The sequence below is a fragment of the Brachyistius frenatus genome, unplaced genomic scaffold (assembly GCF_029030835.1).
Source record: "Brachyistius frenatus isolate BFR_SWC_R1_liver_20210118 unplaced genomic scaffold, ASM2903083v1 Contig_1, whole genome shotgun sequence".
Taxonomy (NCBI): Eukaryota; Metazoa; Chordata; class Actinopteri; family Embiotocidae; genus Brachyistius; species Brachyistius frenatus.
Genome location: NW_027210600.1, coordinates 1689727 through 1713615, shown reverse-complemented (window position 1 = coordinate 1713615; position 23889 = coordinate 1689727). Strand labels below are relative to the sequence as shown.

General features: G+C 44.0%; 2 protein-coding genes across 2 annotated transcripts in view; both read right to left on the bottom strand.

Moving 5' to 3' along the window:
* The window catches only part of LOC138617545 (eukaryotic translation initiation factor 4 gamma 1), a 30699-nt gene extending 25719 nt beyond the window's left edge, over positions 1-4980 (bottom strand). Inside the window, 7 exon segments of the mRNA XM_069692666.1 lie at positions 1031-1133; positions 1654-1848; positions 2370-2390; positions 3189-3221; positions 4129-4215; positions 4892-4929; positions 4932-4980. Of these exon segments, the coding sequence (XP_069548767.1) occupies positions 1031-1133; positions 1654-1848; positions 2370-2390; positions 3189-3221; positions 4129-4215; positions 4892-4929; positions 4932-4965 (511 nt within the window). The 5' untranslated portion in view covers positions 4966-4980.
* An 8007-nt stretch (positions 4981-12987) lies between these two features.
* psmd2 (proteasome 26S subunit ubiquitin receptor, non-ATPase 2) lies at positions 12988-23878 on the bottom strand. The gene is made up of 21 exons (XM_069695714.1): positions 23703-23878; positions 23011-23067; positions 22751-22915; positions 22373-22494; positions 21828-22052; positions 21535-21693; positions 20685-20829; positions 19928-19988; positions 19449-19595; positions 19209-19315; positions 18173-18300; positions 17921-18008; positions 17581-17743; positions 17349-17450; positions 16185-16336; positions 15985-16068; positions 15414-15582; positions 14650-14744; positions 14342-14468; positions 14099-14217; positions 12988-13740 (listed from the first exon to the last, which is right to left on the bottom strand). Exons 1-21 carry the CDS (start codon positions 23823-23825, stop codon positions 13558-13560), a joined length of 2721 nt encoding a protein of 906 aa, XP_069551815.1. The 5' UTR covers positions 23826-23878; the 3' UTR covers positions 12988-13557.
* Positions 23879-23889: the final 11 nt, after the last annotated feature.

Here is a 23889-nt window from a genome sequence, read left to right as displayed (position 1 = left end):
TAAAAAATACTCGGGGTGGGAATCTTTATCACCCACGGTTTAAAAAAGAGCATTTATAACATTTTGAGGGCCCTTTGAAAAAAAACATTCGCCAAATTAGTGCATAAAGTTGCTGTTTTCTTTTTTTTTTAACCCTGAATAAAATGTATGCAGTAATCACTGACTTGTAGTTAGTTTCTAGCAGACTATTGCTCACAGCCTCAGTTTTCTTCACTGTGAATGTAGACAGGAAACTCGGTTCACATTATGGTTTGCTCAGCCACGGTCGGTGGTTGTCAGCGGTTAAGTGGGATGGACTTTTTGTATTATCTGTTCCAAAAGCTTGACCCAAAGAATACACCTGTTAGGACATAGATCCATATATTCATGTAGTGAATTTGGGTCTAATTACACCCGACTAACTAACCTGTGCCAGAACAAAAGGACTGCTGAGACGACATAAAAATGGAGTTGAGAGGTTGCGTGATCATCATGAGGGTGGTGTGTTGTTCCTGTCCTGTTTCCGTTAGAGCCTCTTTCCTGCCAGCTTGCCATGCTGTGTCTTATATTATATTAACAAGTGTTATGCTTTGTTTTTGTCGGTTATTAGTTCTTCTAAAATGGGTGACGACCCAAAAGTTCACAGAATTTCCCCGATTCAGCACTTGTGCAGTAGCCGTTGCTGCAAGTGTTGTCATGACAGTAACGGCCAAAACTAACGTTGCATCAGGAGTTGGATCTAATTTGAGCATGTGCAAACAGGGTTAGGATGAGATAAGTCCGCCTTTTTTATTTCCCTAAGTTTTGAACTCAAGTTGCACTAAAACATGTTTATTTCATATTTTAACAGTGCATGAAGACATTGTGCATCACCGCACTGTTTGTAAAATATATTTGGCCGGCTCAAAAATGTTACTGAAGAAAGATGTAGGTCTCGATGGCGTGTACAAGACGACCACTGGTTTAGATGCTACTGCTCGGCTTCATGATGTGCTACTGTGTCTCTCCGTGTGCGAGTGGCGCAGACGAGGCCCTAGGTAGAGCCTCTTACCGTAAGTACCATATTCAGCCGGGCTGGTTCCTGGGTAGAAGCCGGGGGTGCCTGCTGGGACTGGGTATTGCTGGGGTGTGGTCACATACGTTGGTGACCGGTACTAAGGAAACAAAGAAGAGGGAGCACAGAGGGCGCACAGAGGGCACGCAGAGGGAAAACACAATCATTAGGTGCAGTCAACAAGGCTATATAAATACTGAGTTTACACACAGACCTGCACAAAAATAAAATAACAGAATTACACTTTTGTTTTTGCTCCCATTTTCCATGAGTTGAAGAAAAATAATTAAGACTTCTCATGCACACAAAATGTTTATTTCTATCAAATTCTGTTAGAAAATTTGTTAAATCCTTGTTAGTGAGCATTTTTGTCGGGAGTACTTTTCCTTTGCTTCACCACACTAAACCTTAGGGCAGTTTGAGTCACCAAGCCTGGATGCCATGTTTACAGAATCGATCTCAACAAAAATAAAAGCAATATTTTCCTTTCTTACAAACTGACAGCACGGCAACACATCAGTTTTTTGTATTGGTATTGGGCTATGTTAGTTCAACAACTTCCACTATCTCGTTTTAAGCAGCATCACTTGCTGAAAACAGCCCAGCCTGTGCCCCCCTACCTGTCCCGGTATGAAGTAGGCAGGTCCCTGTGGTGAGCTGGGGAAGGGCAACTGCTGCTGGGGGATCATCATCATTTGGGAGCCAGGGCCCGCCTGGTAGACGTGGGTAGGCGTCACAGGCCGCGGGGCACTGCTGGGTTGGACGCCCCGAGGCCCGCTGTTGGGTGGCAGGCTGGCCCTGTTGGTGTAGTAGGGCTGAATAGACGGCAGGCCACGGTGGAGGATGAAAGAGAAGTGTGGAGGAGAGGAAAGGTGGAGACAGACCAGAAGGTGAGGAAAAAGGGAATAAACATAAATGACAGACAAGTGACAGAAAATATTAAGTTACCGTTCTGAAACCTCTGACATAAACAAAATGCCCCTGCATGATTTCATGTCTTGGTCTGAGTGAAAGCTAGCTTGTCCACCCTGATAGCCAGGCTCATAGTTAGTCCATGAATATGTGGCTAGACTCCAACTGGAAACATATTGGCTCTGCCTGCCAGCAGAGATAAAGCAGCTAATGCTGGTTCATTCAGAGCCTCCTCATTGACATTCTGCTGCTGGCCTGGGAGCTAACCGTAGCCAGCAAAATGACACCAAGCCAACAAAGCACAATGCTGCCAGATATGAGACACATGCATATGCACTCCTCAAGAGAGTGAGAGGGAAAAAAAAAAAAAAAAAAAAAACAGGTAAGGGGGGGAAAAACTGGAAGAAAGAGAAAAGTGAGTTACCTGTAGCGACCTGAAGCTTCCCTTCAGCAGCACAAACACAGATCACATACAGACACATCAAATGGAAGCAAGGAGAGGGTGGGAGAAGGAGTGAGAAAAAGAAAAGCACCACAATCAGTTAGAGCGAACCGCCCAGAAACCATCTGTTCTGAGCCAAGCAGTGAATTAACACGCAGCATGCAGAGTGCCAGTAAACTGGGCCTCGTTGAATGACAATCAGACTTCAGACTAACAGGAACCACCTACAGAGACGGGTGGTAATGGGTTTGTTTTATCATACAAATCACTTTTTTGTCACCTTTTAAATGACATTTCAGGTGTACCTTTACATAGGTCAGTGATAATGTAATTTTTATGTTTAACTACAGATATAATTAACAGGATTTGAATACCTGAGTAGAGTTGGGACCACAGCGAATTGAATATCAAATGAAAATGGTTCTGAAATAGTTTGACATAATGTTTAATACTTATTTCTGGAAACTAATATTCTCTGCCATCAGGCACATTTTATATTCTTGTCCCAATTTTGATCATCACATAAAATCAAGAATAAATACATAATTATATTATATTATATTATACATAATAATATAAATACATAATAAGTATGTGAAGATTTTCTAAAAAAAACAAAACTTGTTTCATTTGTAAAATGTTATTGATATTTGGTCAAAACACACTAGTGGTACTTAAATTAATCTCTGACTCGTGGAGGATTGTTCACACACATGTTTGTAGTTATTTAGTCAGAGCACTACATCACAGTACAGATAACTCCCCCTCCCCCCTCATGTTAGTCAATTGTGCTGTTAGTACCTGTTGGTGTATAGGCCGGGGCCCTTGGGTAAACTAGAGGAGGAGAGGCAGACAGGACAGAGGTTAAAGACAAATGCTCAAGGTCCATGCTTCACTCTCCACTAACAGGTTCCTTCAGTTCTGCACCAAACACTGGTTCACTGAAAACCTGCTTCTGGACATCAAACAGGAGGTTTTTCTGAAAGCGACCCCCTTAGCGCCAACTTTTCTTAATTGGTTTTTTGTTGTTGTTGTTTTAACTTAGTGGTCTTTCCTTAATAACTTGCTTACAATATGATAACGTTACTAAACAAATTATATAAAAAAGAATACACAACTTCATAAATGCAGCAATTTTTGTGGAAAAGATAAATACCTATAACTAAGACTGCATAGAAAACATTAAAAAATAGAATTTATTGATCACGCTCATAAATATAACTGGAGCAGCTTGGATCCAGTCAATCAGGAGCATTAAGCAGTAAAAGAGTTTAAAAGGTGCCGATGCAGATACAGCAAAGCTGTGATACTTTGAGGCAGAGCGCAAACACGCTGACAATGACAGTTAAATGGTGCAAAACTGGTGAGAAGTAGGCAAACACATGCAGAAATGCTACATAATTCAGGATCTTGTGCACTTTATTTTGCATTGGGGGGATTTCAGAGAGCACCAGTGAGCAGCAGTTTTGCCAGACTTGCACACAGGAACATTAGCAGCAGGAAGAAAAGACCTTGACGATGTATTTCAGCTTTCTATCCTGACAATTTTGTCTGTACTCGTCAAAAATGTACATCGCATCACAAGAATTAACTCAATAACTAGTGAGGAAAAGGTTTCAATCTTGCACCAAAGTTTAGCAAAAGGTTTTATTAATTTGAGGAATACTGTCTCTTTTTCTGGGATGTAGCAGTCCAAACTGTGGGTGCACAGTGGGGTCGGGGGGCAAATGGGTAGGCCTACCTGACGGGGCTGTGACGTTGGGTTCATTTGTGGAGGCGGTGGGGTGGCAAACACAACAGAAGGGGGCTGCCCAGGGGGGAATGAGGGCTGCAAGAGACAGGAAGTGATAGCAACAGCAGAAGAGTGGAGTAAAAAGGTGAAGATGTGCTGTAGACAGGTGGCCAACACTTAACAAAACATTTGCATCATTCAGCTTGTTTTCATACTATCTTCTCATATTTGTAATACACACCTGACAAAGTGAAGCACTTTCTGGATCTGACTGAACTCTTTAAATGAGGACCACAGGTTTGAAAAAAAAAAAAAAAAAAAAAAAAAAAAACACTGTTGTGGAGTTGCTGCACGATATATTAGCTGCAGACAACGTGGTGACGAGACTGGAAATGGACTTCGTAGCAGGCGTTAAGGAGGCTGTAGTAATGCTAACGATCCCTGTTCATTTGCAAACAGAGAGAGGAAGTGAGAGTTCATCTCCAGTCGTCACTCAGGACGCATAGAGACTCATAAATACCAGCTTGAAACAGACGGTGTGAAGCTGGCCACTTGTGATCCAATCTGCCCAGGAGGCATGTTGATGCATGGGGGAGACACCCTCTTCGTAGCAGTCGTCAACGTGAACATAGTAATGCTAATGATTATTTGCTGTGTGATCTGCTCTTCATTTCCTTTACAAAAAGACAGTAACTACAGCCCTTTTTCACTGAGAAACAAAAGTGGGTGCAGAGCGGCACCTTTACAGAACCACTACAGAGTGAAGCATTACCTGTGAAAGGCCGGGGGAGGGGGCAGGGTGGGGGGTGGAGGGGGTCCCGTTATAGGCTGTGGTGCTTTATTCATTTCATGGAGATCTGCATGGGGAGGCGGATGTGGACCTGTGTACAAATCTGATGAAAGAGAGGACAGATGGGTTAAATGGGTCTTTGCTTCCATAAATGAGGCCATCTCAAATGCTACTGTCACATTTAGTACTATGATGGTGAAATGGTGAATACGCAAGGTGACAGTAAGTTCAGAAAAAAGATTTACGACAAGACCAAACGGTTTCCGAACGTTGCAGCAGCGCGACCAGGCCCGTCTCGGCTCGAGTAAAGCCAGCTGACCGTGTCACCTGGGACTCAGCTGCTAATGGGCGGCGCTATAAAAGGACTTCTTTCAACAGTCGATCGGCTCGTAGCAAAAACAGCTGGTCGGGTCAGATTCAAGCTGCCACCTAATCGAAATGGCAAAGTTTTTTTGGGGGGGGGGAGAAAAAGAGTATCACCCTATCAATGTATCTGAGGAACAGCTGTGGCTGAAGTTATTCAAACAAAGATCAACAAACAAACTGCCCTTTGTCAAACAAACAGGACAGAACTGTTCCAGAAAAACACGGAAGAAACTTGACAAAACAGGGCAGAACTGGGTCGTCTGTTCAAGAACCAATGGGCGGCTTCTCATTCTCTACCCATTATTATTATTATTATTTTTTTTTAATGCTTTCACTGTTTCACGAGGACTAAAAATGCACCTGTTGCAAGTGACTCACTAAAACTATCCTCATTCATGATTTCAGACTAATTATATTCAGATCCAAAAAAAAGCCTGAAGAGCAACAGTTCAATCTAAAGTCCAGAGTTATGCAGATGTTACATCAAAGCCGAGTTGCTTTGGTGTAAACTGGCCTTTTTCAAAATATTGCAGACTGGCAATTTGAAAATAGTTGCAAGTTTCAAGTAATCTCTTTGCAAATCTTTAGTCTGAATTTAATAATAGTGGGGAATGAGGGACATTTTGTTTTGAGAGAATGAGCAGAGGTTCACTTGAAAAAAAGAAACTCCACAGTGTCTGTGTGGAGAAAAGTTACCATGTTACATTAAGTTTTAGCTGCAGGGTTAAACAACAACAAAATAAAAACTTGATATTTCCGGGTATCAGTCAAGGCTACTGTTTCGACTTACATTTATTAATCTTTTTTAGGTCCAAAGTGCTGTTACATTGAGGAAGGTTTTTTTTCCTAAAAGACACACAGGAAGAGAAACCTTGTTAACAATGAGCATGTATGAGCTTGTAGCAATGTTTCAAATAGTTCACAGCATGTTAGACAACATAATGTTAATGAGTTAACCAGGAACTATGTGGCGAACCAAACAGACAGGGAGCGTAAAGGCTGGTACAACACAACAAGAGTATCTTGCACCAAATAGAAAAAGTCTGCAATTTCCAAGTCAATGTGATGTTGACCTCATAAAATAAACCTCACAGTGCATTAGTGGTTAAATACAGGATGTCTTGTTTCCACAAGAACCCAAAGATATTCAACTAAATGTAGCGTACAAGAAAAAAAATTCAATTAAATTTCCAAATGCTCATGGCCACCAGGTAATTATTTTCTGTCAATCAATTCTTTTTCTCATTATTTCAAGCTCTATTTAACAGAACTCATTTAAAAAAAAAAAAAAAAAGTTTTTTGTTTTTTTTTTTTAATCATTAACTACAATCATTTTAATATTAGCTGTTATGTAATATAATCAAAATGTCTAATATGATTGGGACATTTTTTGGAATAAACCATTGCAAGCCACAGCTAAAGTATCAACCGTTATGACCAAACCCACCGTTCACAAGTTAACTGAATTTTTTTGAATGGTCAGTCATTTACATGACATCCACCATTACCTCTTACGACTTTCTTACAGTCGTTTTGTGTATTTATCAGCAGAAATCTGAGCTGAAACTGAACTGATATAATTGTTAATTGTCCACAAAATAAGCCGCAGCATCAGGAGTGAATGTTGGATAGTTGAAGAATAGAAAAGGTATTGATGAACTGTGTTGAGAGGTAGAAAGAAGACATTAAGAAAATGGGTTTTGATATGTTCCTATCAGCAAAAAAAAAAAAAAAAAAAGGGTTAATTCAATACTGGTCTGTCAAGAAACGCATTTATCTGGTGAGGCCAAAAGACTGAACTTCACATCAGATGGTGACACAGAACTGAAAAGTCATCCTTGGAAACGGACAGGCACTTTCAGAAATACTTCCGTCTACCATCACGTATCATGGCTGACTTCAACTAATCAGACGGTTTTCAAATGAACAGCTGCTTTTGCTGTTGTCCCAACTAAACCAGGTTCGTAGCTGCCAGTGGCCTCTCGTAGGATCCTTATGGTCCCAACGAGGCTGGGCTGATGGACAAAGCCATTGGCCGTCATAACGACGGGAGCCAGGCATCCCTGCTGCCGATGTCATCCTCCATCGCTAAGGTTCACTGTAGACATTGCCCAACACCAGTCCAAACCACCGTGGTTCAGCAACAAGCTCATAACCTGAACGCGGACCAGATGACGTGATCTCCTGAATCCAGCTGCGTCAGAAGTTAACTAAAGATCTTAGGTGGAGAAATCTATGCGCCAACATAACTTTCGGTTCTCTTGTAAGTTTGTAGCAGATTTACAAACTTGCAGTTACAGTTTTATAATATCTTTGACAAAGAAACAGTCTGGTCAACACACTGGCCATTAAATTAGGCCACTATTGGCAATGCTGCCAGTCTAATGTAATAGGTAAGTAAATCTAACCACAGTTCATCCGTTTTCAAATTCAGAGAACGGTTACCTCCATTCACCCCTCTTAGAACAATCCTGTCATTTTGTGTCCACTGGCATACTTCCATTGACTATTTCTGCATTTGTGCCACCTCAGAAATGACCTCTGCATTCAGTCTGAACCGCTCGACATTTGAGAAATAATGACCACGTAATACAGTTAATGACTGAAAGTAGGTAGACAGTGTTTTGTTTTTTTTAATTTTTTAAATCAAATACTATTACCGCGCTGACTCAGGGGTCATTTCCTGAATCCAGCGTAATCGCCTTCTTTAGGTTACATGATCCTCACAACAGTGACACATTTGGTATTTATAGACAAAGCGTACACCATTTCTGCCACACACACACACACACACACACACACACACACACACACACACACACACACACACACACACACACACCACCCCTTTCTATGATACGCACACTCACTCAGAGAGAAACAGCAGGGTAAAAAGCCTGAGTCATGATGATTCAGGGTGTTTTTTTTCCCTTTTTTTAAAAGAGGAAATCACACTGTAGAAATGGTTGTAATCACCACTATTACAATGACGATAGCGACACAAAAACAAAAGAAGAAAAAACCAATAGAGATTTGAAAGGTGTGAGGGTGAAATCCCTGGCTTAGAAAGACACGGACCCATACTGGAGCCTTAGAGCTTAAAAGAATGGCAGCAATGTAAGAAGGGTAAGGAAGGATGGGCAAGGGGTGACAGGCAGTAGTTCAAAGTCCCATCCGCAGACAGGAAGATTGTCAGGGTATAAGTGGGGCTGGCTGGGAGACGAAATGCTGAGTAAACAGTCTCAGGGCTAAAAGAAGATCTCAAACTAACAACCTACATTGCCTCGCAGGCTTTACTCCAGTCACAGGGAAGCACTCGAACAAAAACCTTTGGGTGTTTTGGAGGGCTGCTTTACTCAAAAGCGGTGAGACGTGGCTGGTTTCTTAAAAAACTCCTGGACACAAGACACACCTCAACACCACAACTCAGTTTGCAGAACATATGAAGAAAAAGAAATCTTGGAAACAGTCTGCAGAAACAGCAAAACCCCCAGAGGTTGTCTTTTTTTTGTTGTTGCAGGAATCTAGCATCCATCCCCCCCATCCCCTCCCCCACACCCCCTCCCCCCACTTCCCCACCCCCTAATCACACACAGTCCAGTCATTCTAGCTGGTCTGACGTGCAGCTCTGTGGAGAGCCCACCACCGGTGAAACATGCTCCTCCGACTGTTGCATAAGCCTCTGCATGCACTTTCATGACCCACAAAGGGAGAGGGGAAGAATAAAAGTTTGCTGCTAAAGAAGTTGGCTCCGGTGTCACCTGTAGAGGGTGTAGCCACCGTATGCGCATGACCTCCACTCGCCGTGCCTAGCGCACCTCTGCTGTAAAACAACCGTTCACTGGAAACATAACAACATAACAACTGCGCTGAAAACTAAGCAAATTTTACTGCTTGGAGAAGTCAGTGGTAAAAAAAAAAAATATATGGGTCAGTATATTTATGAGTCCAAGGGCTGCTGCAGATTTCAAGACACTTTACAGATGCTATAATGCCTGTAAGTACAACTTAAAAGGCACTTCTACACTGATTTCTCAGCTTTCACCCCTTAAGAAGGCATTTAGGAACTTCTCTTTTGTAGACAATTCACCAAACTCACAGTCCTGATAGCAGTTTGTGTCTGCCCACAGCCGGTGTTGGTAACACCGAGCACACAATGTGCCCCTGTGGTGGCATCCTTTGCTCTGCACAGCTGGATCACTGTAACAGTGGCGAAATATAGCTTTAATTTAGACCACAAACCAGTAAAAGAGCAGCCACGTGCCTGTTATGCAAAACAGAGGAGGGTTTTTGGCCCCACCACTTACAATCATTTCAAACAACACATTTCTAACAAATGAGGCTGATATGCAAGTTCACTGACTCAGCAGAAAGGAGTCAAACAAGTAATTTATGCTCGCAGTCGCGTTTCCGCATCACAATGCGGGTTTTTAAAGGAGCATTGAAATTGTGTCCAGGTACTTTGTCTTTTGTGTTAGTTGCATTTTTCTCACTTTGTAAAGTGTTTTCTCTTACTTTTTGAAGAATTATGCACAACTAAACCAACACAAATAACACTGGTTCCACAATTAATTGGTTATAAATTGGATTCTTCGACTTTAAACGGCTCCATTCATTAAGAACCACATACAACGCCGTGCCACTTCCTTTATAGGCTGATTAGTACTCCTAATGACAAGTAATTCCCATGTGTAAAATGACAGAGTGCTCCTTGCTTACGCAAGCATAAAATAACATTGAATAAAACAAACAATCTGGTGCTGACATTGGCAAACACTTAAATTAGGTTTTCCATGATCTCATTTGTGCATTAACAGTCAGTGACAAGCAGTCAATAGTCTTTCCACCCCGAAAATGATGTACATACAGTAAAAGTTCAGCTCCAGTGACACAGCATAACACCAGCACAGCTTGTCCCCACCTCCCCCACCTCTCCCACCTCCTCCACCTCCCCCGCCACCTCCTCCACCTCCTCCTCTGCTTCCATTCTGCCAAAACCCACACATGCCCAGACTCCAGGCTTTCAAGTTCCCCAATAGGAAGCTCGGTAGTGTCCTTATGTCAGGCAAACTGTGACAGCCTGCCTCTAACACGTCATGCGTTTGCACTTCTGCTGGTAGATTCATTAATTTCCTCTGGTTAAAACATGTCCGAGATCACTCTATAACAAAGGTGGATAAACACAGGATGAACATCTGTGTGTATGAGCTATATGGCGTCAGCATCGATTGTGGACCCTTGTTCCCAGCTAAGGTCACATATGTTTGCAGTCCTCTGCAGCGAGCATGGTGATCTAAACACGGCTGGACATGCAAGCAATGCTGGCCTCTCAAAAACAAGCCGACACAACGACAGTGTCACGGAACAACGTTTTACAACGAGCTAACGATGCAGTGCTTCGTCAGTCCAAAACCTGTGGGACACTTGTGCTTTGACACAGGGGCGTGTCTGTCGGTCCGCTCGCGCGCACAACGAACGACAAAACACACTTATTTACACGCAGTTAAAATAAACACGAACCGATAAAAAAACAACAACAACAACAACACACACCTGGCAACGACACTCGCAGATACGCGTGCAAAGACGTGCGGCGGTGTGTTGTCCCGTTAGCCATGCTGCTAACTCTCCTAGGCCCAACCTGGATTCACCACGTGGTTTCTGCTGCTGTTTGGCGCGATGCACATCCCAGCTGCCGGCTTCACGCCAGCCACACCTCACCGGCTCCTCACCGGCACCTCACCGGCTCCGACTACCATCCAGTACACGTGAAGCACGACCCCAAACAAAACGACGCAGGAGGACACAAGCCGATAAACTAAAGGAGGCTGCTGCTGTGTTTTCAGCAGCTAAAATATGATGCGTGGAAGCTTTTTTTTGTTTTTATCTGTCGAGGTATAAAAGCCAGTTAGCGGTGCTGCCGGTGGTGAGTGACCGTAAACTTGCCTGAATGAGTCAGACACCTCCGTTTCATTTCGCCCAGTTTTGACAGCAACACCACCTTTGCGACAGCCTACGTTTGCACTGATGCAGTACGAGGGTGGTGGTGGAGGTGGAGGTGGAGGGAGGGTGGAGCTGTTTGTTTAGAGACGCTCAAGAGGAAATCCCACATCTGGCTCGACTTCCACTAAAAAAACAAACAACCTGTCGAGTCATTCATTCAAGTGTTACTGAGGGTTTTTCTACAACATCTGCCTCCTACACATCTAACACACCCACCACACCGTCACGTCCTCCGGTTATCTGGAGGAGGACATCTGTCCGGCCGGAGGACAGAGAGCTCCTTTCATCTTCACGTCCCTTTTTGACGCAGATGGTTTCAGATGGCCGACGTTACATCGCCATCACACGGTTTCAGGTGTCGAGTTATTCCTCCTTTTACAACCGTCAAAACAGGCGTGTTTTTAATTCATCATAAATAAATAAAAAAAATTAAAAGCCAGTCAAGCCAAGTCAAAAAGCTCCAGCGCTTCCTCCGCCGGGAGCCCGACACCGCGGCCAAAACACGCCGCCGGACACGACCGAAGTCCCGCTTCGGCTCCGCGAGCCTCCGGTGCGGGTTTAGCGCGACGCCAACGGTCGGGACAGCTAGCGGCGCAATTCACGCCAACCGGCAAAAAAAAACAAAAAAACAACAACATTTCGGCGCGACAGTCCGTGTGCCGCTTCTCGTACGCGACACACGACACGTCGTTTTATATTTCTTTCCACGTCGCGTCGCCGGGCGGCTCATTTTTTTCGCCTTATTTACCGCGGCGCTAGCTCGGCTAGCCGGGACGAGCTAACGTGGAAGAAAAGGAACACCCACGTCGTGTTAGCGCGGAGCGGCTAGCGGCCGAGCTAGCTGGCTAATCCCCGAAAACACAGCGAGGAGCCGCAGAGCCGACGGGAGACATCGGCGCTCCGCGAAACGGTCGACGGACGCCGGACGCCTCCTCCCCGGGTGTCCGCGGAACAGCGACCGGGCGCTTCTTTTCAGAGAGAAAAGGAAAGAAGAAAAAAAACAAAAAAGTAAACATTTGACTGGATATTGAGTTCAGGACGTTTACCTTTCTCTCCTTGAGTCCGCGGAGCCGGACGGACGGAAAATCTTCCCGGAAGCCGGCAGCTTGTAATTCCGGCAAAATCCCGTCACGTGAAAGTTCCCCAGTCATCGTGTTGTGGGTCGAAGAAGTCTCACCTCCTTCGTCTCCTGCGTCTGGACGGGAAACAACGCGCTGCTGCTGCTTCTTTTTTATTTTATTTGGAGACGTTTGGGTTTTATGTTATTGCGGATATTTTCTTGAAAATAAAACCCCGAGTCTCCTGTTTTAATGGCGATACAAATATAATACAAATTTAATTATTAATTATTTAAAATTACTTCAATGTATTCGAATGAGTATTATTTAATTCTAATGAGATTTTAAATACGTTTTAATATTGCTAGCTGCTCTGCATAGGGCAAAAATCTATATTGCATGAAATGTCACAAAACTATTGTCTTAATTGTTTAAAATAAAAACCCAACTACATTTTTGGATAAACTGTACTGTACCTGAAACAAGGCCCTGCAGAGGCCAAAATACAATAAAACATTCAAACAAAATCTGAAAATAGACTCGTCGGTCCTGGTCTGAACAGTGTTTTACCTGCTTTATAGAGGTTTAGAAATTGAAACAAATGATTTTGACACTTTGCACCTTAATCAAAGTATAAAGAAAACACAGCCATCAATTTTCCACCATGTGGATCTGAGTTTTTATTTTTGATTCAACCGTACTGTAAAAGTACTGTAACAAAACCAAAACCAAAAACAAGAAAAACGTGGTATCGAATACACACTTTAAAATGCTCCGATTACAAAAGATGACTGGGGATGTAAGTCGTGGGGCACATTTGAAGCACAGGTGTGAACTGAGCAGTAGTTATTCGTTTACTGACAACTGAAACATATACAGGAGGCTGGTGAGCAGGTCCCACTTTTCAACTGGCCTCAGATCAGTCAAACAGCTGTTTCAGTATATAATGGAGAGGTGGATCAAAATTAGAGCAAAGAGGAAACCATATATGTCGAGAACGAGGTCCCAGTTTACCCTCCCTGTGTCATACCAGTCCAATTAACCAGACCCTATCCATTTTTAATGACTGCTGTAGCTGAGCCACAGACGACAGAGCAAGAAAGATGGGCCTGCCTCGCTCTTCTCAGTCATGCGATGAACAACTAAATATAAGAACTGCCAAGAGCCATGGAGGGATAACCCTTAGAAACACAAGGAAATGCCAGTGAGAGTGGGCGCAGTTTAAGTTTCATAGTTGGGGTTCTTGCGCAGGATCACAAAGCCCTCCAGGATGGGAGTGACGGGGAGGTACTCCTCTGTGGCCAGCTCGGCTCGCTCTCCGTGAGCCAGCAGCACTGGTGTGGTGTGAGTCTGGAAACCTGTGATGGCCTTGGGCTTACCTGCCTGGCCCACAACGTCCACAGCCTGTGGACACATCACACAAACAAACATACGTTAAACAACGTTTTCCTTTTCTTAGATCTGAATTCTTGTTTTTATATTGCTGATAAAATTCTGTACGCTCTCCATCATGTACCACACCTCTATTCCTAAACAACACATTTCATTTTTTTTTTATCTGAAAAAGTCAACAGCTGTAAAACTTCCACTCAGCATGCACCTACTTTCTGGACCCAACAAAATTAGCCATGGAATTAATTTAAGGAAGTGTTCTCCAGGGACCTAAATATGTGGGTTGGTGGACTCGACTTGGCACCGATTTCAACAGATTGAAACTTTATTTGCGACAGTCTAAGAGGGTAGAAGACAGTCAGAGCTTTACCTGTCCAACTCTAACAGACACAGGCAGTGGTCGCAGCTCCTCATCGAATGTGACCAACATACGTGGCTGCATGGCTGCTACCAGGCCGTAGAGAATGTAGTGAGATTTTCCCAGGATTACTGTAATGCACACAAAGAACAGCAGGGGGGCATATTAGCTCAGGGAACTCTTAAATTCATATAACTTTCAAATGACAGGATGGTAATGGAGGTGTGTGAGGGAGCAGGAGGAAAATGAACTCACTGTTCTTAACGTCGAGGAAGGAAACGAGCACGGTGAGCAGTCCAGCCACGGCGACCTGACTCATCAGCTGCCTGTCGCTATGGTACGGACAGAGTGTGAGTGTGCCTTTGCCCAGGTGAGTCAGACCCTGCGGAGACGCAAACAGCAGAAAGTCAATAATCACTCTGTGTGTGTGTGTGTGTGTGTGTGTGTGTGTGTGTGTGTGTGTGTGTGTGTGTGTGTGTGTGTGTGTGTGTGTGTGTGTGTGTGTGTGTGTGTGTTAAAGGGAACTTGCACCCGGTACAGGGTGACTTTTGTTTTCCACCCACCTGAGCCAGTCGGACCATGAAGAGATTGTTGGGATCTTTGGCGTGATACTGTGCCAGCTGCCGCAGCATGGCCGCCAGGCGGGCGTTATTCGTGCCTGAAGAAAAGGGAAAAAAATGAAGAGCCTGTTAAGCGTTTTAAGGAGTTTGACACTCTGAGGATGCAGCAGTGTGCATTGTTATAAATGACAAATAAGTGACGTGCACCTTCAAGTATTCAGGGACATTTCTAATGAGAAGCAGGAAGTGAATACAGTTTTATGAAGACTGAGGCATGAGTCATCTAAAAAAAAAATTTGAATTTTGTTGCGTTTTATTCTTTAAGCATCGTATCTTTTCAATCAAGACATCCTGTGAATAAAATAAATTGCTGCCTCTACGGTAGATTGACTCGTTACCAGTCTGTGCTGGACGTGTCGTGCACACAGTGACGCAGTGATTGTCACGATTCTCTCTAACCAATCAGTGCTCTACAGCGTTTTCACATCACCTTTAAATATTACCTCTGGAACCTCAAAGGAATGGATATCAAAAATAGTACCAGGCACCAGGTTTACCCACAACTGTTTTCCGATAGTAAACCAATAAAGGTGAGCAGAGTAAACTGGAGCTGAGCTAGTGTTGGCAGTGGAAAAGTGTCTGTTGGGTCTATTGGCTGGAGCCTACTAGACATCAAAACCCTTGAGGGGACACGCAAGAGATGTGTGGCATTATGGCAGCCATTTTAGGATCTCATTATTTCATATCATGCTCAGAACCGAACTCACCGCTGCCCACCATGCCCATGGCGAAGATGGAGTTGTGGGAGACCTCGGGGTCAGCGTCGTGGGAAAACTTGCTGAGGGTGTCCAAGATGTTGAGACGAGGGTTGGACACGGAAATGAGAGCCAGGGCGAGTGGCACCGCTCGCCTCAGGGTGGGCTCACCGTAACGCAGCTGATGGGATAAATTGTGAAAATTAAGAGTTTATGAGAACATAAATCAGAGATCAAAAGTGGGAAAAAAAAATAAAAAAAAATCTGTTTCTAATTATTTTAATTGCCTACATGAGCTGTCACACCCCACTATACATATCTGACACATGACAGAGGACATCGTTATGTTGTCTTTGTATAACTGGCAGAGCACAAAAGAGAAAACTTTGCATCAAAAGTTTGGAAGATGTGATGTAGATGAAAAGAATGAAAATGAGGACGGGTGATGAGGTCTAATCAGAGAAACCGGGTCGATCCGTTTTGAGGAGAAACGAATAATATGAAATTTACAATCATGTTTTCAGAGCGTAAAAAGAAAAATCAAAGGATAATCGGTAGACTGACAACCGGTGGTGTTACTCACCAGGTGTCCGAATGTTCGCAGAGCCATTTCAGAACCAATCTCCTCCCCCATGGCAATCAGGGCGATCCCGAGAACAGCCACACCCTGAGAGGAAAACAGAAAAATAAATCAAACATAATTTCTTTTTCCCTGCAGAATAACCTCCATAATATATGTAGTAAAGAACGGATGCATGAGAATGACCAGAAGGGAGTCCTTACCTGGTGGGAGCCCATGTCAGCAGCAGAGTCCTTCTTGTCTTTGTCCTTCTTATCCTTCTTGTCCTTGTCCTCCTCCTTTTCCTTCTCCTTGGCTTCGTAGTGCTCGCTGCAGATATGGAGAAGCTGCTGCACCTTCAGCACATTACCAGAACCTGAAGAGGAGGCAGTGAGTTAGGTGTTTTCAGAAGCCCCGTGTAGGCCTACGAGGTGCACCTGAGTTACATGTGTTTTTGGATCCACTGGTACGTGTGCATTTTTGATTTCTCCGTGGACTTAAGCAGAGAGCGGCGAAGCGCACATCAAATCCTGTATCAATCTTGATTTCTTGCGTCACCTGCAGCGCGAACACGGTGACGTCATTTTCAGAGAGAGCAGAGTGTATGCTCCCACAAGCAGAGCGCCGTCAGAAAGTGTCGTTTCTGGTTTCTGAGGACAACGAGAACAGCAGTCCACGGAAAGAAGCCAAAAGAAACCGTCTGCTTCCATTTCCGTGCAGATTGGCTGGTGATGTCAGGATCAGTCTGGAAACACCAAATCCGATCTGTTCACTTGCAAATAACAGTGCGGGCAGTCTGTCCTAAAGAACTGCTTTGTCTGCAGTCTGATCACGGCCTTTGACATTTGCGCAGTAATGCTCCATGAATTCCCCCCAGGGTCAGACTGTCAACACAGAGATGTTTTGAGTGAAAATATTCGTCCGAACGACCTGAACTGTGGTGCCACGACAATTTGGTTCCCAAACATGACAACGTGGATGCTCATAACAACTTTTTTATAACAAAACAAATGTTGCTCCACATCCATCCTACTCGTCCATACGACTTCTTTCTGTTCCCCAAAATATAGTTCAAGCTGAAGACTCAGCATTTTGATAGTGGAGGAGATCTAGTGCTCGACATGCTTACAGAGCAGGACTTCCAGGGAGTGCTCTAAACATGGCGAGAGCGGTGGGACGATGTACAAGGGGGCTACTTTGAAGGGGATGGCAGTCAGATTTACATTAGTTATGGTTTTTGGTTGTTATAGGCGCACTGTGAGAACGTTTTTATCCTCTTTCATGTATACGGTTGACTTATGGAGGGTATGAAATAGCGCATATGCACAGATTGACGGACACGTGCATGTGTGCAGACAACAGCTGAAAGACAGTACTGCAAGACTGACCTGCATATGCACAGATGTCCACTAGTGTGTTGGCAAAGCTGCGGAAAGGTTCAGGGACGACCTGTAGAGCTGCCAGGGTCGTCTCAATAGCTTCTCCTTTACCTAAAGGACAGAGAAATAACAAACACGACAGTTAGAGGAGCTGCAGTTTACTTCTATATCAGATCATAAACAGCACAAAGTCCTTCAGAAGAAGTTGTTCTTAGTCTCTTTAGTTCGTGTCCATGCCTACCCAGGTGGTTGAGTCCCAAGCCGAGAGGCAGCCAGCGAGCGTATGTGTCCTTCAGCTCCTGTTCGTTCTTCTCCATGATGGTCTGGACGATGGTGGAGGTCACGTCACCATTACAAGACCCCACCGCGATCATACCGCATGCCAGCGCTGTCACTCCAACCACCTGGAGGTTTAACACACACACACACACACACACACACACACACACACACACACACACACACACACACACACACACACACACACACACACACACACACACACACACACACATTTAATGTTGTTAAACTGACTGAAGGCAGAGGGAGCTGTGACATTAACAGCAAATGCACAGTCATACCTCCATGCTGGATTTGGAGTCTCCCATCACAGGGAGAAGCAGAGAAAGAACATCTTCTCTGTTGGAGCCAGCATAAGCAAGACCCAGTCTGCAACCAGGAAGACAATCAGCCATTACCTACCACCTCAACATAGATGAGAAGCTACCACTGTGTATGGAGTCATAAACTCCATACACGACATTAAGGCACAGGCGCTGCAGCTTGTGACTGCAGAACAAATCTTTCATCACAACCATGAACATTCTTCTCACCCAAAGATGGCTCCTATCCTCATGACGTTGCTGTTGTGGAGGACGTAGTCGGAGAGCAGGGCGAGAGCTGGGTCGCACTCGTTCCTCACACCTGAGTTTACGATGCCACAGGCCAGGAGGGCACCGGACTGCACAGAGAAGAGAAAAAAAAGACCAACACATTTATAGCCTCTCCTCACTTTCAAAGAGCCTGAGAATCAATTGCGTTGTTCAGAAAGTCAAATTCAGAAATCAGTGTCAGGGCTTCGACACTTTCATGACATCAAGCTGCTCCAAAACTATCTGGTAATGAAAAATGCCTTGTTAGTTGGTAACACAACTAACAACCTGAACTACAGCCACACTAACATGCTTTTGTTTAAATCGAACAACCTTGGCTACGTTTAGGTAAGAGTAAATCTCATGAACTCAGCATTTTCCAAACACAAGCTCAACTTGCCCAGGTGGATAGAAATCACTTGGTTTTAACTTTGGTCAGTAACTTTTACATTAAAATGCCTTATTTCACTCTTTTTAAATGACATGTTTGACCATTCACCTGTCTGGGTTGTGTGCACTGCAGTAACTGGAGGCTTCTGTGTGTGCAGGTGCCTACTTAGCATCTGCCAATAGCATGTGAGGCATTCAGGGAACACCAGTAAATTGTAGCATCTAGCAAGGTGTTTAAAGGACATCCATTTATTGTAGCTACAAAAATCAAACTGGGTTACACACTCCCACTATAAACTGCCCGAAAATTAAAGAATTTTTACCATAATGAGAAACGTAATATTCTTTTTCTTGTACTGGATTTTGTAAAATTGGTATTGAAAGAGTTAATAGTTCAGGACCCAAAGTCAAGGTACCAGTATTATTTTTGAAGGATACCCAGCCCTCCAGTCAGTCCAGTGAATTCTGCTGATGTGTTACAGTAATTTTCCTGAAACTCAAGGACTGAAGGCATTGAGAGTATCTCATTAAGAATCTGCCATCACATACAAAAAATAATCTAAAAATAGAAAGCTATATAAACTTAATACATCCAAAGTAACTATACCTTAATGTAGTCCTCAGAGGAGTAGAGGTATTTGTCAATCTGGGTCAGACCACCATCCACATCCCACAGCAGGATCATTCCCAGGGAGGCTGCAGCACTCAACATGCCTGAGGACATACAGTCATTTTTGAAAATGAAGCAGCAAATAGAATGCAGTGAAAAACCACGATTGTAAATATCAGTATTATGAAATGATGGTTTCCCTCCACTTTGGTGTGTAAGCATGTGTGGTTCTTGTACCGTGGTCCTTGTTCTTGTACAGCCACTTGTTGCCGTCGTCCGTGAGCAGCTTGTCCTGTCCAAAGGCTGCGTTGACGAAGCCGTTCACAAAAGAGGAGGCCAAGTTCATACGAGCGGAGTCCACCTGGGAGCCGCTGCCTCCGAACCCTGTCTCTCACACACACACACACACACACACACACACACACACACACACACACACACACACACACACACACACACACACACACACACACACACACACACACACACACACACACACACACACACACGCAGGTCATCGACATGGATGAAATGTACAGATGAACAATCAGTGATGAAAACATAATTTTCAGTTCACCTGGCCAGTAAATCACAAAACACAGCATCCTTCAAACACCCTTATTTTACCTTTAGTGATGCTTTTATCTCTGATAATTTAAAATGAATATTTATGCTCGACCTAAACGAACACATATAATCTTCCCATATGGACTCACGGTTGTTTTCCAGGTGTGTTTTGTAGATGTCATCTGGGACTTTGGGCTCCATGATGTCCAACTGAGGAAGACAAGAACCCGTGTGTTATTAATGACTCATCGTGAGTGACGTTGAAGTTATGTTATAATCCTCCATCTATGAATCAGACACCGTTATCCTGGAAGGGCCAGTGATGAAAGTCATTTTGGGCTATCAGCCTTTCATTCATTCATCGCGGCCACCATTCAGCTGTTGTGTCCTCCGAAGGTAATATATATGTGTATGTGTGTATATATATATATGTGTGTTTTGCAGTGATCACTCAAATGTGATCATCAAACACTTTTGACACTCGTGGACATAGATACGTGATACAGGAGGGATATTAATCAGGTTTGTTTCCCCACACGAACATCAATGAACTGAAACAAGAAACTTCACTGGGAACTTATTTCCTTCTGCAATACATTCTGTAAAAAAAAAAGGTTTCCGTATCAACCAACAAAGACAGGATATCAGTATATCCGTGTCAGGCCAGTATCAATATTCTCCTCCTGTGCTTTCTGTGTCAGTTTGATGTGTGAGCCCAAAGTGACATGCAGCCCCAGAAGTGACTCATCAGCAGCCAAGCTTACAAAAAGGCATCTAGCTTTTCAAATTCATAGCATTTTAAATACTTAGACATGTATTGTATTATATTATATTATTGACATGATAAACCACTTCATAACAAACATGAACAATCACTGTGAAAGTCATTGCTTTACAGTCTCCTACCTCTCTGGCCAGGGCCAAGAAGTTGCTGTTGAGCTGCACGTTGGACATGATCTCCGTCAGGTCCTCATAGTCCTCTACGTCCTCATTAAGCTCCAGGAACATGCCATGGCGACCCAGCATGAAGGCCATCTGCTTCTGGATGACTCTGGAAAGGACAAAGATGGAGGGAGTTTGAGTTTGCTATCGACCTGCCGCAAAAAGAGGGAGTACAAAAATGGCCGTTGAATTATTAGAGTTAAAGGTCCCATATTTTACTCTTTACTCTGGTATTATGTTTGCAGACTTCATATTCACGAGAATATATTTTTGTGGTTTTAGGAACCAAAATCCATATTAATATGGTTTTTCCATCTCTCTGAAGCTCTGTCAAGAACAGGCTGTTTTGTGTCTGTGTCTTGAAGGCACATTGATATGAATGACCCTGTCTTCTGATTGGCTGACTCTTTACCGAGTGACGCACGCCCAAAACAACCACAAGTTTTCTCCAGTCTTGTAGCTTCTTCGCTTGGAATGACCGCTCTGTGTTTTCTTCCACACAAAACGGTTGGACAGAGGGCCGTAGTGAGGGCGAACATATGACATGAGCGTGGGTTTGTGACATCACAAACTTGCAGAAGTCAAAAAGGCAGTTTCTGAATATGAGCTATGTACATGTTTTGACTTTCACTGTATTTATAAAGCACCTCCACCTGCTTTATATATATATATATATATATATAAAGAATAATAATAATCTAATTTATATAATATAGGACTTTTAAACATGTCTGCTCTCAACAGTTTTGTTTAAAACTTCTACACCTGTTACAATTAGTACATTCATCCAGATATAATACTTTACAGTCCTTACATGTCTTTGCAGGATGTGAAGATGTTTTCTACTAGCTCCACATCGTTGAGCATCAGGGCGAGTCGCAGGGCTTCTGGGTAACGGTTAAACTTCCTGAAGATGTTCAAGGCAGATCTCAACAGCGCTGAGTTTTCTGGCTCAGGAACGTAACTCACGCAGCTGGAGAAGTGAAGCACAAATGTAAGAGATCAAATGCTCATAAATCAGCGAGTGCTCTTTTTTATAGTGTGTTCAACATGCTAATCATAGCAACGTTTGTGTTTTCCGAGCAAAGTGCAAACATTTGCACACACCTGGTGAGGTAGAGGCAGACTTTTCCGTAGGCGTTCTCGTCAATATAGTCCTCCAGCATGTCCAGCCTCTCAATCTCCATCAGCAGGTCGCACGCCTCATGCTCGGCATTGTGGGCCATGTTGTAGGGCACTATCTCCTTCACAAGTTTCAGCAGGGTCTCCTGCTGGGTCTTATCGCTCTCCTCGACCTCCTGCCACTCTTTAGCCACCTCACCAGCAAGGTGCCTGGAAGACATGGACAGAGAGGTGTTTGTCAGCAAGGAATGAAGCAAACAGAACAAACAGTAGGATTTATTCAAGGACATGAATTCTCCTCAACATTTGTCATGTAGTTCTGTAGAGTGATCTTTATCCCCCTTTCTACACCTAATGAAGCCCTGTGGCTACATTTCATTCTAATAATTAGTGGAGGAAATGTTACACCAAACTAAAAAGAAAGACAAGATCGTACCATCTATGCATTCCCTCTGTTTACGTTGCAGTCTTTCACACATTGTCTGATGATGCCGAGTCATGGCTGATGTCTGAGTGATGTCATGACTTACCGGACATATTCATGTCCCCAGGAGGCGAGCTCCTCCTGAGAGCCGAGCAGACGATACTTCAAACACTCCCTCTCTCCGCTCATGGTCATGGCCAACACAGACACCACGTCAGCACAGAAACGCTGCAAAAACAAACAGTGTGTAAGGTTCAAACTTACAAAAAGAGACATTTATTCATTGGTGTTAATATCAGTGTTTTGACATTACATTACATAAACACGCATGGATACTGGCCTATAAATCCCCTATTTGTTTACACACCAATGTAGCAGGACGGCAATCCACATCACTGACAATCCTTTGATTCCAGTGAGAACTCTTAAGAACGAGTCAATACTTCACTTGTTCCCGTTTTCTTGCAGCCCAGCAGAGCCTTACCTTGTTCTCTCCAGCGGCCATGCCCTCATACACTTCTTTGAGCTTGCCATAGTGCGGGCGCAGGAATTTCAGGGGCTTTGGTACTGAGGTCATGGAGGTGGTTGAGGAGCGGATTAGTCTGCGCAGCTCCTCTAATGCAGGACGATGTAGTGCTATGTCCTTCTCCTGCCAATGTGTAGAAAAACAGACATCAACACGTTTCCCCGTAAGGGGTCTTACATGTTGACGCACAGAGGAGTGGTGGGAAATTGAATACTCACACCCAGTCTTTCCACCATCATCTCCAGATCCTCTTGTAGCTGCTTGTCTTCCTCTGACTGAGAAATAGACAAAGAATAACATTATCTGATATGAGTCTTATTAAAAAAAAGAAAAAAAAGAAAAAGAGGATCAACTGTTATCAATGCCTTTGGTGTGACCACAGTTTGATGGTAGTGACAATGTTTAATGTTTTAAATACTCACGTACACACAACTACGATGAAAAACTACACCAGCCAGCACGTAAACATAAACAGCGACGTGATTATAAGACAATCAACTGATTGCAGAGATGACACATGTTGTAACTTTACTAATGGTATAAACAAGAACGACCACAACAACACCGGATCTCACAAACTAGCTGCTGTGTCATTACAGTCCAGCGCCGATGCTACCGGCGAGCTAACGTTAGCATCGGCCGGCTGAGGAGGCTTTTAGGCCCACGTCAGCCGGGAGCACGCTCGGGGGCCCGTCGGCGGGACTTTAAGGGGAGCACCGCGCGTCACTACGTCAGGGTGGCGCCCGTTTCACACGATGGACAATCACAGTGGAGTAAGTTAAGCGGCCTGGTCGTCCGTGTTGGCCGCCGGTGACTCTCCGGCCTGCTCCACCAGCGGCAGTGACTCAGGCGAAATAACACGGCGGGCTTCTGCCGCCGCAGCGAGCGCATATTTGAATGAGAAAAATACCAATTCTTGCTCCTCTTTCTTGTCCTTGTCCTTCCCCGAGGGCTTCTGGCCCTTTTCCTTGTCCTTGTCCTTCTCATCAGTCTTTTCGGTCTGCTTGTTCTCTTTGTTTTTGGCCTCCTCCATGGTTGCGGCTCTGTGAACTGCGGGTTAGCAATCGGAACTGAGGAGGAAGGACTTCTTCGGTACG